The sequence below is a fragment of the Helianthus annuus genome, chromosome 8, assembly GCF_002127325.2.
Source record: "Helianthus annuus cultivar XRQ/B chromosome 8, HanXRQr2.0-SUNRISE, whole genome shotgun sequence".
Lineage (NCBI taxonomy): Eukaryota > Viridiplantae > Streptophyta > Magnoliopsida > Asterales > Asteraceae > Helianthus > Helianthus annuus.
Window position 1 is genome coordinate 64,938,163 of NC_035440.2, and position 14,503 is coordinate 64,952,665.

Here is a 14,503-nt window from a genome sequence, read left to right on the forward strand (position 1 = left end):
TTTATAAATTAGCATTAATAAATAAAACATATTTTAACAAATAAAACATATTGTTAACAAAATAAAAGTACAATAAATTTAGAAAAAAACATTACATTAAATTAAAAATAATTAAAATACATTTAATTAAAATAAATATACTAAATAAAATTACTACTCTTGATTAGATAAGTTGTGATTAGTTTTGAAGAAATGAGAAAATAGGTTACTGAGAATTTGGTATAAATTGTGGTTTGGGTTGGGTTTATATAGTGTAAAATTGTAAATTAATTTTTTTTTTAAATATTATAACGGCTATAAAATGAGCCGTTGCCTCCTCCAACAGTCCAAAACAAACGCGCGGTAACATGGGTGTTGGCGGCGGTGTTGCCCGGCGGCAAACCCATTCACCACATCATTTCCCGCACCCACCCCGTATACCCTTATATTTTGATCGCATTAGGTAAATGATATGGAGCTAACCATGGGTCTTGAACAATCACTCTCAAGATACTAGACATGCTTGTTTGGATCTTTTGCTCAGACAGTTGTTAATCCGATTCACCGCAGCGATTAACAAGCAATAGTAACAATGGCGATCAGAACAAATGGTTGTGATTGAAAAACAGTAGAGAAAAACGTGGGAATTCACAATTGTTGACACCTAATGACGTTTTATATGTTACAAAATTGTTGAATAACCTAACCCATTCCATGTAACTCTATCCACATTTAAATATTTAGATAACCCAACCCGAACACAAATGGTTAGATATCCCTCACTATTCGGGTCATCCAAATCCGCCCATGTATAGTATTCATCTTTCAAGTAATTTGGATCGCATGATCCAACTTTTGGCGGGTATCGGTCATTAGCCAAAACCCACATAACACATTTGCCCGAAACTCATCCATAGATGATAATCAGCTTGTGAACATTTCAAAAGAAAAATAAAAGGTATACCAACGCCTTTTGTTTTATCGGTACCCATCGGTATGAAAACATGGGTCCTGTCGTTCTTCACACCATAAGAGGTTGATCATGACAATATACTTACTCTCTTTATCATTAAACTACAACAATGACCAACAACTAGAAGTTTATATATCTCAAGCGTTACGCGTGCACCATGAACCGACGGAACTTCATTTGTTCGAGCCTCAACTCCACGGCAATCTCATGATCTTCCACCCAGGAACTGCTGCAAGGGCCAAGTAGAGAGTGGCATGAAAAAAAAAACGGTAACACAGATTCAAGTCAGTTGTTGCTTTACAAATCACAAGAAATCAAACATACACACTTAATCATTAATTTATCATTACAAATTAAATGAAAAGGTATAGATGTAAAAGATTATATGATTTATTGCTATATCCGTGTGTAGGTGTTTATAATATACGAACACATAAATTTACACGTATACATCAATTCAAGTATCTTTTCACAAAACTAATGATACATTTTATAAAGAGTAAATTACAAAAAAAAAAAAAAAAAAAAAAAAAAAAAAACACGCCCTTTATGTTTGCAAAGTACACTTGATTGCAAACTATGTCCTTTATCTTTAAAAGTACAAAAAACATACACGATGTTTGCAAACTCTTGCACGTTATGTCCTTTAGCCCTAACATAGTTAGTTTTCATAGTTAAATCTGAACAAGGGAACCCCACATAAGGGTATTTTGGTCATTTTACCCTAAATGACTAATGTACAAAACTAAATCCTTATCACTAATGTACAAAACTAAATCCTTATCCCCAATGTCATCTGCAGCCACATCCGCCCACCACTTCATCCACCCTAAGCAACCGGATACACATCCACCACTGTCAACAATGCCCTTCACCACCACTTCAGATTCAACCATTAAACCAATACCCTCACACAAACCATAAGAAAGACTCTAGACTAAACCAAAATTGCAAACGAAACATCAAGAAACCGAGAATTAGATTATAGATCTAAGAAATTTGACCGCAGAACTAGCTCCGCTTCCAGATCCAACCATCTCGATCGCCTTAACAACATCCATACCTTCAATAACTTGTCCAAACGCCACATGCTTATCGTCAAGCCACTAAGTTTTAGCCGCATATATAAAAAATGAGATCCGTTCGTGTTCGGACAAGCTTGCCGGAATTACAGGATTTACGTCCAACGATCTAACGGCATTAATTAACCCCCGTCAATCTAAGGGCGTCAATATCCGACGATTCTGCATCCGAATCGCCGGTGGTGGGGAGGGAGGGTAAGTCTGGTGGCGAAATTTAAGTCTACAACGACTTGCGTGGCGACGGAGATGGTGGGTTCTGCGATTGGGTGCGTCCAACATCTGATCGAGCTGCATACGAGCGCCGCCATGGTATGTGGCGGCGGCGATTGGTTTTCCGGCGAATATTGGGTGATTGAGAGAAAAGGGTTTAGGTGAAGTGGTGGTAGCAGGATGTTATGTGCAAGGGGTAAAAAAGGGTTTCTATAATTATTATAATATTTTTAAACAAATTAATAAAAAGACTAAAATACCCTTATGTTATCAAATTTAATGATAAAAGTTAACTATGTTAGGGCTAAAGGACACAATGTGCAAGAGTTTGCAAACATCAAGTGCGTTTTTTGTACTTTTTGAAGACAAAGGACATAGTTTGCAATCTAGTGTTAACATAAGTGACGATTTTTGTAATTTACTCTTTTATAAACTATGTTAGAACCTTATATACGTACGCAAATAAATGAATGTTCCATATTGGTTGTCGCCTCTACTCTATATGTGTACGTATTAGATATGGCAAAGAGCGGTTTACGGGGTACCAAACGAGTCTATACATACATATACCAGATGTGGCAAGATTGGTACATGGAGTAGTAGGCGAAAACAGGTACAGACTTCAGATTGAAACATGTCACGTTTAAGAAGCAGTTGAAACCATAGTTATTAAAGGCGCAAGGCGCCCTCAGGGCGATTTGTTGGGCCCGGGGCTTTATTTGCGCCTGGGGGCTCACTTTAATAACTATGACATGAACCATAGTTATTAAAGGCGCGAGGCGCACTCAGGGCAATTTGTTGGGCCCGAGGCTTTATTTGTGCCTAGGCGCGCCTGGGCGCTCGCTTTAATAACTATGACATAAACCATAGTTATTAAAGGCGCGAGGCGCACTCAGCGCAAATTGTTGGGCCCGAGGCTTTATTTGCGCCTAGGCGCGCCTGGGTGCTCGCTTTAATAACTATGGTTGAAACAAACATGCTGAGTTGACTCACAAACACTTTCTTGTCCACTTAAAAACTTTCAATTAATCTTAACACACTAATTACGATTACAGAACGATATTGTTATTATTATAATAAAAACTAAATTTTAAATAAAATGATTTATAAAGTTGTATGACTCAAATAGATTTTAGCGAACTTTCAACTTGTGTGACACGCTCCCCTTTTGACTAAATGTTATGATTTAACAACACCCTAATAGATAGTTTTAATAAGATAGTTTTGTATCGAATATCTTAATCTAATATTCATAAGAAATTCTAAACTTATAATGGGAAATGACTCAAGAAAAAAGACCGTTAAAGTTGGGTTGCAAATTAAATACCTTGATTCCTGCTGGGGTATTTCCGGGTTTAGTTGTGGTGGTGCTTCCGAAAAGACTGATACCTGAGCTGGCCTTTAATTTTTTTTCCGCGGGTTTTAATATTTGGAAAGAGCACATTAGCGTTTCATCAACGCTCATCATCGCACCCGCATTGTCAAATTCCCCACAATAATTGGGTGCCGAAAATACAGTTACAAGTTGTCGGTTAGCAAAAAACTCGTATCCATCCTCAACCACCTGCAAATTTTTATCAGTTTCTATTGTTCGGGAAAAGAAATCCTGCTTATTATTATCTAGTTGTAATCCGTTTTATATAATTGACCCGTTTAACAAAAGCGATCATTAAAAAGACATCTTGGTTTGAGAATGTGCGCATTATCGTGCATAATGCATGATGCGCTGATGAGAGCGCATCGCCAGTTCACCACATCTGATGCGCAGCGTTTACATGATGCGAGAATATTGTGCCGTTTTCGCATAATGTGCTCGTCGCATAATGCGCTCTGATGCACGCAACAGTGTTTCTTATGTTTTTTTTTTCCAGCGTTAATGAAATGGGTTGGGTTTTTTCAATAATTAATATCTTAGTATGTTTGATTTGGACCAGTATGGTTCCTAAACACTTTTTGTGGTTCTAGAAACAGTTTAGTATGTTTGATTCGAACCAAAAAAGCACAATTCTTATCTTCTTACTTCGTCATTTTTTTACTTTAAGTATGTCTTAATAAAGAGTGCATCGCATACGTGATGCGCTCGCATTGCGCATCAGATTTTTGGACCAAACGCATCGGAGCGCATCACGCAATTAAAAAGTATAAAAACCAAGAAAAGTATAATAAATATAAACAGTTACTCATTCTTTTAACCTAGAGATTTTAACTACCGTATCACAAATTATCTTTTCCGTTTTCACAAGATTGTGCTTTCTGTGTAGGTAAGCGCCTGATTCCCTTCTAGCAGAGGTCTCAAGTTCGACAATGTAAGCTACGCTTTAACTGGCCCCACTAGTTAGCAAAGTAGTGGTGGGCCCGTGAGGTTTTTTTTTTTTTTTTTTTTTGTAACATGTTCTCATGCTCACCGAACAAAAAAAAGAAAAATAGTCATTTTTAGAGTATGTGTTAAAAAGCTCTTATACATAAACAAAGATTCAAAAAAAAAACCCTATTAATAAAAAAAGGTTCAAATTTTAACCAACCATGGTAACAAACAAGAGTACAGGTAACCATACCTGGTGAGCACGACACACGAGATCAAGATCATGCTTTTCTAGAAACTCGGTAACAATATCAGCACCAAACGTATACGAAACACCGCGATCATTCATCCCCCAACCCTTAACATCGTTACAAGGATCCGACCAAAGAAGATCACATAGCAGACCACTATCAGGTACATCAGTAGGTCGCCTTAAATTTTTTATTTGATCCAAACTATTAAGGTCAGGTGACAAGCCACCGTGCATGCACAAAATCTTTTCGTCAATAAGAGCAGCCACAGGCATGCAATTGAAGCAATCAGAGAAAGTCTTCCATAACTTGACGTTAAATCTTCGTTTGCATTCATCATAAAACCCGTATATACGGTTTATAGACGCACATTCATGGTTACCGCGCAAAAGGAAGAAATTATTTGGGTATTTTATTTTGTAGGCAAGAAGAAGGCATATTGTCTCTAGGCTTTGTTTGCCTCGGTCAACGTAATCACCAAGAAACAAGTAATTGGCTTGAGGGGGTAATCCGCCATATTCAAAAAGACGTAGAAGATCAGAGTATTGGCCGTGGATGTCACCTAATAACCATTGAAAAATTAAAAAATGTCAAAAATCTGTCAAAAGCGGGTTCGGGTTCGGGTCCAAACGCGTAAGTTTAAACAGGGGTCAAAAAGGTAGTTCTGAGTCTGGTAGACATTTAATAACTAAAAGCTCAAAACTATATTATTACAAAATAACCTAACTTCTTTAATAAAATGATTTAAAAGTTTTTATGCAGTTGAATACGCTTCAGATGGCGTTCAATGTGTTTAGGCCGTTTCTGCTTTAGTTAAATCCTTTAGCTTAACCCAACGGACGCATTTGAAATAAAAACGGGTCAAAACTTCCATCTCCTAGATGTATAAAATAAGCCCTAAAACAAACAACTTTACAAAAACTAAACATATAGGTTAAGTAGAAATTTTAGATGTCTATTTGGAACTATGTAGTTAATATCCCGATATATCACCCAATATATCAGTGGTATATCGGTTATCAGTCCCCTGCAGAGATATCAGTACAAAATATCAGTCAGAATATCGGTACCGATAATATCGGTGATATTGACCGATATTTGACTAATATATCACCGATTTTCCCGATATCAGTACCTTTCTTCTTACTTCTACCATTCGCCTTTCTTCTTATTGTTGCTATTAGTGTTTTAAGTCTTAATTGTTAGTTGTTAGTGTTTTAAGTCTTAGTGAGTTCCTACTTGCTACAATTGTTAGTGTTTTGCAAGTTACAAAAGGTTAATTTGTTAATGGTAGGAGAGTATACTGAATTGTTAGTGTTAAATTTTTAAATATATAAATTTAGCATGATATTAAAATTACCAATATCCCACCGATATCCCACCGCAATAACCGATAACTCAAATATCGGTCCTTGATCGATATCCAATATTTTACCGCATTAACTACTTAGATTTGGAAGCAATTTATATCCAACCCGAAGAGTGATAAACCTAATATTAATATTGCCTATAACCAATATGCCAAACTCTACCTAACAATCTAACTTCCTTTGAAAGATAAAAATAACCGTAACACGCGTTTGTTGTGTCGACAAAAACCATCATCCGAAACAATTCCAAAAGACCTTTAGATTTACACAACACACCCAAGTTTTCATAAATCATAACATATGTTTATATCCAATTTCATGAATCATAATGCTATCAAAACAATCGACTAATCGAAAATCATGACCCAATTTCAGCAACTGATCATCTGTATTCTACACTCATCATTGACTTTTAAAAGTTGACTTTCCATAGCATAAACCACAAGACTGATCAAATTCAAACATGAAAAAAAAAATATAAATTTAAACCTTAACTGATGCTAACAAACAGATTCAAAGCAAATCACAAGACTGATCAAACACATAACCCATAAAACGTAACTAAAACAAATAAGAAGAAGAAAACATACCACAAATCTTGACGGGTGCTTCAATCTCAAGCAAATTAGGCTGTTGCAAGAAAATCTCTTTAGAAACAACACAGAGTTGCTTGATCTCTGGCTCAGTGAGTTGGACCTGCTTACCGGGTCTGCCTTTAACAGCAACCAAGCGCTGAATAACATCATCTAGAACCGATTGATCCATGTGGGTATGAGTAGAATTGAAGGGGTGAGATGGGGTTTGTGAGAAAGATTGAAAGGAATCTTGGAAACCTAATGGGAGAGTAAAAGGGGGAAATGGGAATGAGGTCAAAGGGGGATGGGGGTGGGGTGGGGTAGTAGACAAAGCGCGAGCGATGACTCGGTTTGAATGACTTGTATTGTATGGTGTGCGTACCGCCGATGGCTTTGTGTAGCAATGTGTGGACATGTGGGTTTATTATTTTAAGAGGATAATATTGGTTACACACTTAATGACCAAAAATCTCATAGAAACTTATGATAAATAAAATTAGTTGAGCTCTTAATGTTACAATTTATGGGTTGACTTAAGTTTTAATCATAGGTAGGGCTAATGGGTCATTTCCCTAATAATAATTAAAACAAACATGTTAAAGATTATTTGACAACCTACTAATTCGAAAAATCTGACGTTTAAAATTTTGTTATCCAAATTTGATTTGAGTATCTGACTAAGTAATTCGGATTCAGATTGATCCCAACTGTATATCCGTATAGGAATTCAGATCGGGTTTTTAGGTTTCAATTTTGATTTCGGATTTTTTGAACACTCATTGCGACTGTTTTAGGTAGGGGTGTTCAAAACCGGATATCCGAAAATTCAGATATCCGAATTTCGGAAATCTGAAATTTTCGGATACCAGATTTCACTATCTGAATCCGTATCCGAAATTTCGGATATCCGAAAATTCGGATATCTAATCATATAGTGGATCGGATATCCGAAAATCCAACTTTTTATTTATTTTTTATTTTTTTATTATTTTTTCATATTCGGAACCGGATATTTCGGATAGTTTCGGATATCCGAATATAAGTTTTCGGATATTTTTCGGATATTTCGAATGTTTTCGGATACTTCGGATATTTTCGGATATTCGGATATCCGAAAAAGAATAAAAATTAAATTTTCGGATATTTCAGATTTCCGAAATATCCGAAAAAATTTAAAATCACTAGCCGAATCCGATCCGAAAAATTCGGATATCCGGAGTTTTGGATATCCGAATTTTCGGATATTTCGGATTCGGATTTTCGGATACGGATAGTTTTGAACACCCCTAGTTTTAGGGAGGAAGAATACGTATTTAATGGGGAGGATTATTAAGGTGGGGGGGGGGGTTCCATCTTTTTACTCCAGCCATTTTCCCTGACTAATAACCAACCAAAACTTGTCACCTTAGTTTTTCTCTAGATTTCCATGGACTCGCTAAACAAACGAAATGGTGTTCCCTGAACTCCCTAAACCTTTTTATAACAAGTAATTTAATACTATAATTATGTAAAATATAATTTACCATTTCATTTTAAAAATTTAAATAACATTAATTAATTAAAAAAACATAAAAAATGAATGTACTAGTTATTATTGTTATTTTCTAAATATTGTAATTCGACGTTGTAACGTGCTCCACAAGATCCGCTTAAAGGGAGAGGTGTGCAGTAGAATGTCGCTATTTGAAAAGGACGTGATCTTTGAGCACCTTTTCATTTGTTTAAGGATCGGGCTCGTACTCCGGTGATCGACGCCTCTTCGTCTTTTAATATCATATTGTGTAATATGATATATGCGTACATTATGTTTCTAGTCTTGGACAACAAAGTTGGTTGTGTCGGAAGTCTGATGTGCTATCAATTATTCATATTTCTATACATATCTACCCCTATTTACATGTACTTTTGAGGCATTATTATGACAAAACACTAACTAGATTGTTCTTTTTCGATTTGTGTAGGAATTGAAGGTCCAAAACTAAAAGAAGCGGAAAAACGCGAAAAACAAATGAAAAATGCATGTTTTCAAGATGCACGCCCAAACACCCCATATATAAAGGCCACCCCTCTCATTTCAAGCATGCCTTGTGCCTGGAGGTTCCTTGTTCCTTTGGCCTAATTATGCCTTTTGTCTTCTAGGCCTTGGAGTGCCAAGTCTCCATCCAAGGAACTTGGCTTTGAAAGCCTTATGGGACCCTTTAAGGGCCATACCTACTTCTTTGTGTGGATGATCCATGGACCTTGGTAAATAGATGCCCATGTATACCATGATCATGATTCTTCCTAGTAAGCTCTCTGTGCTTGGAAGATGAGAGGTTATCCTTAGGGAAGGCATTCATGTCGACTGAGACATCTCCAAAGATAGGATTCCAACATCCTATCTTTGATCATCCATATTAAGAATAAGGTATTAGTTGATTAGTTCACTAAAAATATGTAATAAATGAGAGTTAAGAAACACGTGTTACATACACCTACACTTGATCTTGAGCTTAAAGATCATACAAGAATGGTTGTCGCCATGGTTAAAAGTGTTAAGATCTACGTGTGGTTGTAATATTGATGTATTCTCAAACTCTTAGATTAGTTAATTTTATTAATCTAGTATTTTATTTTATCAAATGTGTTTATCTTTTACTAATTATTGGTTTATTATCTTTCGTGACAGGATCATTTGGTTCCTTTAAAACTAAATTAACTTAACAACTTAATTTAACTAAACTAAACTAATCTAACTTAACTTGACTGGTGTGCCTACGTATGGCTTCTGGTACCCTTAATCAGATCTAGTGTAAGCTTCTAGTATTGAACCAGATATTACTAGGGTTTTCTGGTATTTGAACAAGATTCAAGTGACAAGCATCTAGTGTCGAACCAGATCTTGGGGGTAATAAAAAGCTTTTGAAATTACATCAAGATCCTTAGGGAGGCTTTGGGTAATGCACGAGATCTGATTGGGGGGGGGGGGTAAAAGTTAAGAAATGTTAATTAATGGGGGTTTGGGTAATCTGACAAAGTAATGAGACCGACAAACTGTTAGGCAGCACCATTCATATCTCTAATGGACCCATAAGTGGGATCATGACTATAGAGATTGCAAATTAACAAGATTAAAGGACTTACCGTATTTATTCAATAACTTAACAAATTTGGAGACTAATCGCTTAAGTAACTAATAGATACTACCTGTGATCCCATTTGTGTGCTTGACCTAACTCATTCTAATTAATTTATAAAATAATAATAAAACCATTTGTGTGCTTGACCTAACTCATTCTAATTAATTTATAAAATGATAATAAAACCAAGATGACCTAAAACCAGTCTTTTCGTGGCATATTATTTACTAGTCAAGATGGCCTAAAACCAGTCTTTTGTGGCATATTATTTACTAGTCGACAACTTCAACCCAATCTATCAATATGTTGTGACAAGATTGAGGGAAAGACAGTAACCTTAACAGGAGCCTCTTCCAATCTATACTTTCTATAAAAGGAGAAATCCCAATGACATAAGAAAAGCTGATGTGTCAGCTAGAGAGGTTGTCCAACAATGCTTTTCTTATGTCATCAACGATGAGGTGGCAGCCATAGAGGGAGCATGGTGACATCATAATTCAAAGATCTGTCATCAAACCACTGCCCCATTTTCAAATTTCAAAGGTCTGGCCCACATTCAATTATGAAACCACTGATGTTCATTCAAAATTCAAACTACTGATGTTTCATTAAAATGGGAGGGTAATTTGAAATTTAAAACTTGTAGGGATATTGGATTTGCATTTAATGTCATCAGAGCTTCAATTCTTCTCTCTCTCAAATATCAATTCAAACCCAAATCCAAACCCAACAAACTCAAAATTAGGGTTTCAAAAACACAAATCAAATAAAAACAACAAAACGAGAGATTTCTGCAACTCAATATCGATTCACAGCTGGTACTCACTCTCTCTTATTATTATTATTATTATTATTATTATTATTATTATTATTATTACAACAATTTCTCGCTATCGATTCACAACTGTCTTTCCTCTTTCTCTCTTTCTGTAGATAGATTGTAGTGAAGGAGGTGGACATCCGCGTTCTAACAACCCTAATTTCCTCATTTTTCAACTTCTTATCCTCAATTGCCGCTCCTATCGATTCATCTTCGCTGATTTACACAACGACGTTCGATTTCCGGTAAGAATTGATCGTATATATCTTTTTTTGCTGTTTTTGTTGTTGTTGGATTAGGTGAGGTTGATTGTTGATTATTAATTGTTCGTCGTGTAATTTTATAGATTTGGATTGATTTATGTTGAATTTGTGCAATGGATCTGAATAATTGTATCGATAAATGTTGTTTTTGTTGTTGTTGAATTACAAGAGGTAGATTATTGATGATTATTAATCGTAATTGAATTATGCTAGGTTGATTATTCATTGTTCTTCGTGTAATTTTCAAGATCTGGATCTATTTTTGTTGAATTTTTGCAATATATTCCAATAATTCTATCGAGAAATGTTGTTTTTGTTGTTAAATTAAGCTAGGTGATTATTGATTGTTCGTCGTGTAATTTTTCAGATCTGGATCGGTTTATGTTGAATTCTACAATAGATTTCAATAATTGTATCTAGAAATATTGCTTTTATTGAATTACTCAATGTTGATTATTAGTTATTGATTATTCGTCATGTAATTTTCCAGATCTTGATAGGTTTATGTTGAATCTCTGCAATATATATGAATAATTGCATTGAGAAATGTCGCTTTTGCCAAATGGCGATTCTATTCAGATTCGCGAGGTATGGAATGACAATCTGGAAGAAGAATCCACGTTGATTCGAGATATTGTTGATGATTTTCCGTATGTAGCAATGGACACCGAGTTTCTAGGGATTGTTCTTCGCCCCGTTGGTAATTTTAAAAACAACAGCGATTATCATTCCCAAATCGATCACAATTCTCTCGTATTCTCTGGTAAATTCATCAATCATTATTATACGTATTTGATTCAATTATATAACCAGTTGTTTATGTAATCGGTAAATTCATCAATCATTATTAGTGGTCCCTTGAATCTCACTTAATGGTCATGGTAGTTGATACCACCAAAGAATAATCTGAGCAAGGATGTATAGTAATATCTTGATATTTGAAGAAATAATTTTAGTTTAAGTGTAGTGAATTATTAAAAATTGATAATTCAGTTTGCTGTTATGCAGATCCAGCAGCCTATTCTCTGCAGTACTGTAGGATCGTGAAACGACCTAACGAGTCGATCAGAAGAGTGCTCAGACCGAATCACAGGCGGAATTCATTGATTCGGTCTTCGTTCAGCTTGGATTCACTATTAATTGTCTTGTTTATTGATCTTGTAACAAATTACAGCACGTAGACACTTCGACAGCACCTCGGCGTCGGAAACTAGAACGTTACAAATGAAAAAGTTTGAAGGGTATTTATAGGAATGAACCCCTGACCGTTTGAAGGTGACACACCACTCTTCAAACGGCCATCCCTTTCAAACGGACATGTTCAAACGAAAGCCTTAAAACGTACATGTTGTTCAAACGGTCAACTATTCAAACTAAAGTCAACATATTTCACAATTCATGAATTCTAACTACACGTGCATGTTGTATTAATGATGACTTGTGATGTCATCATTATGATGTCACTTGTGATGTCATATTGATGATGTCACGCTTGTTCAGATCCGCACCGAAACTGAGACTCGACATAAGACGAAGACGACAGATGAATGCACCAACAGACTCCCCCTCAGATGTTGACGAGTCTTAAGTGTCGAGTCTTCGCATTTTCAGTCTTTATCAGTCTCTTTTCTTTCTTAGCATATACCAGGATCTTCTCTTTGGCTCTAACCTCGTCAGACTCCCCCTTTCATCATGCTGGGATCACTATCTGGAATTAGCTATCACTTTGAGATCAATTCCTGGCTTTATCTCTGTTTAAGCTCATCACCTACACAATTCTCAACAACTTATAAAAAACCAAATAACAAACACTATTGTGATTCAAATTAATGAATCATCTAAACATTCGAGAATTTTTCACATTTAAAATTTATCAAAATTTGAAACATTTCAAACTCTGATTCAACATTTCAAAACACTTAACCAAACCATATGTTCATCATGTTTAGCCTTTGAGATTTTGAATATCAGCTCTCCAACATCAGTTGTCAAAAATCTTTTTGGATTTTCAAAATATGAAACATAAATGTAAAAATTAAATGCAGAAATGAAATATGTACAAACATATTTTTGTGAGTTCGTGCAAGAGGATCATATCAGCTGCCTACTAGACACTAGCACCGTTAAGCTTTTAAACAGTTCGCGTTGATTGCCGATATACTGATCCACTTAAATTCTCACAAAACTTTCAACCTGTTCGGGATACTGAATTAGTGTTTTAGAACTTAAACATCTACATGTGTCCCACCTCAGTATATACTCCGGTATCCAGACCCCAATATTCAGTCTTACAGGTGAGTATACCACAGCTGATATTTGTTAAGGGGTAGATGCGAGGGCCGTGAGAGCTCAGGTCGATACTTCCGTATACGCAGAGAGATGACGGCTTCGACTTTAAGGTGTGTCCCCTTTAGAGGATCTTTTATTTACAACAGCAGCGACTATCAATTTTATTGTTTCATCAGCATGCTGAGGGCGAGCTTATATTTCAAAGCTTTTTGCAGAAAGTATTATCCGGGGACCAGGTCAGTACTTCCATACAGCAGAAGTCCCGGGATAATACCCCAGATATCACTAAGCATAAAGACCTAGTATCTCAGAATACGGGACCCTTCAAACAGGATTTCAGGGGTTACCTATATATCCTGGAGGTGTTCCCCACGTAGACGCAAGTGAAATTTATGTTTTTATCCCAAACTGATCTACTAATTCTGTGAAAACCTATCGGCACATCTTTAGCGAGACTGCTTAATTGCATTTATACATTACAAATCTTTAGCGTACTGTGCAAGTCTAGCTGATGTACTATCATTTCCCCTATTCGCACCAAAACTCATTTTTAATTTTTCGATGTTTTTGACATTTTCAAATTTTCAAATTTTTTTAAAATTTTACTCCCCCTAAAATCAAAATATGTTTCAATTTTGATTTTCTGTGAAAATTTGAAACAAACTGTACAAATTTGACAACTTGATGAGAATCGCATCAATTCTCCATCCACATGGCGTAAACAATCAGAACTCCCCCTCACAACAAACTATTTTCCCATTGTGATTTCAAAACACTTAAGTTTGTTTTAATCAATATGGTTTTTCCGAAAAAATTAGTTTGTTTACCAATCATTTGTAGGTTCGGGGTTACTTCATCACCTTGTTTTCTTCATACACATGACAGATTTGACAACTTCAGTTTTAGATCTCAAACACCACTTGTAGAAAATCAAGTACAACTTAATGTCCCTGATTTACCACATGTAAAACGAAAAATCACCAGATTGAAATTTCTCAAGAAATGTGCCGATTCATGTTCCACGCTTACCAACCTGGGAACTCCGGCAAGTCAGGTTTTTCTATTTAAACAGATTCACCCAAGCCTGACGGTCCTTGGGTGATTTTGAATTCTTGTTCAACAATGGTGGAAAGTTTGCATCATCGATTGTTAAACCCGAATTCTCCTTTTTTACCTCAACACCAGGCTCTTCTGGCTTTGACGAACCAGAATCATTGCCTGCACCTGGCTTGTCTGACTTTGATGAGCCAGATTCATCGCCAACAACTTT

The 14,503-nt window shown here is 35.9% G+C and overlaps 1 protein-coding gene and 1 long non-coding RNA gene across 3 annotated transcripts; one reads left to right on the forward strand and one right to left on the reverse strand.

The window, feature by feature from the left end:
- Positions 1-893: 893 nt before the first annotated feature.
- On the reverse strand, positions 894-7,104 carry LOC110872962 (serine/threonine-protein phosphatase PP1 isozyme 3). 2 transcript variants are annotated; one of them, XM_022121864.2, is made up of 4 exons: positions 6,758-7,104; positions 4,800-5,359; positions 3,572-3,808; positions 894-1,178 (listed from the first exon to the last, which is right to left on the reverse strand). In XM_022121864.2, exons 1-4 carry the CDS (start codon positions 6,930-6,932, stop codon positions 1,158-1,160), a joined length of 993 nt encoding a protein of 330 aa, XP_021977556.1. In that variant the 5' UTR covers positions 6,933-7,104; the 3' UTR covers positions 894-1,157. The 2 variants fall into 2 exon arrangements, with proteins under 2 accessions (XP_021977556.1, XP_021977555.1); XM_022121863.2 differs by having other exon boundaries at positions 894-1,181.
- A 3,485-nt stretch (positions 7,105-10,589) lies between these two features.
- LOC110871157 lies at positions 10,590-11,507 on the forward strand. Its single transcript, XR_002553520.2, has 3 exons — positions 10,590-10,679; positions 10,795-10,926; positions 11,435-11,507. It is a non-coding gene; the product is annotated as an uncharacterized LOC110871157 (long non-coding RNA).
- The last annotated feature ends 2,996 nt before the right edge of the window (positions 11,508-14,503 follow it).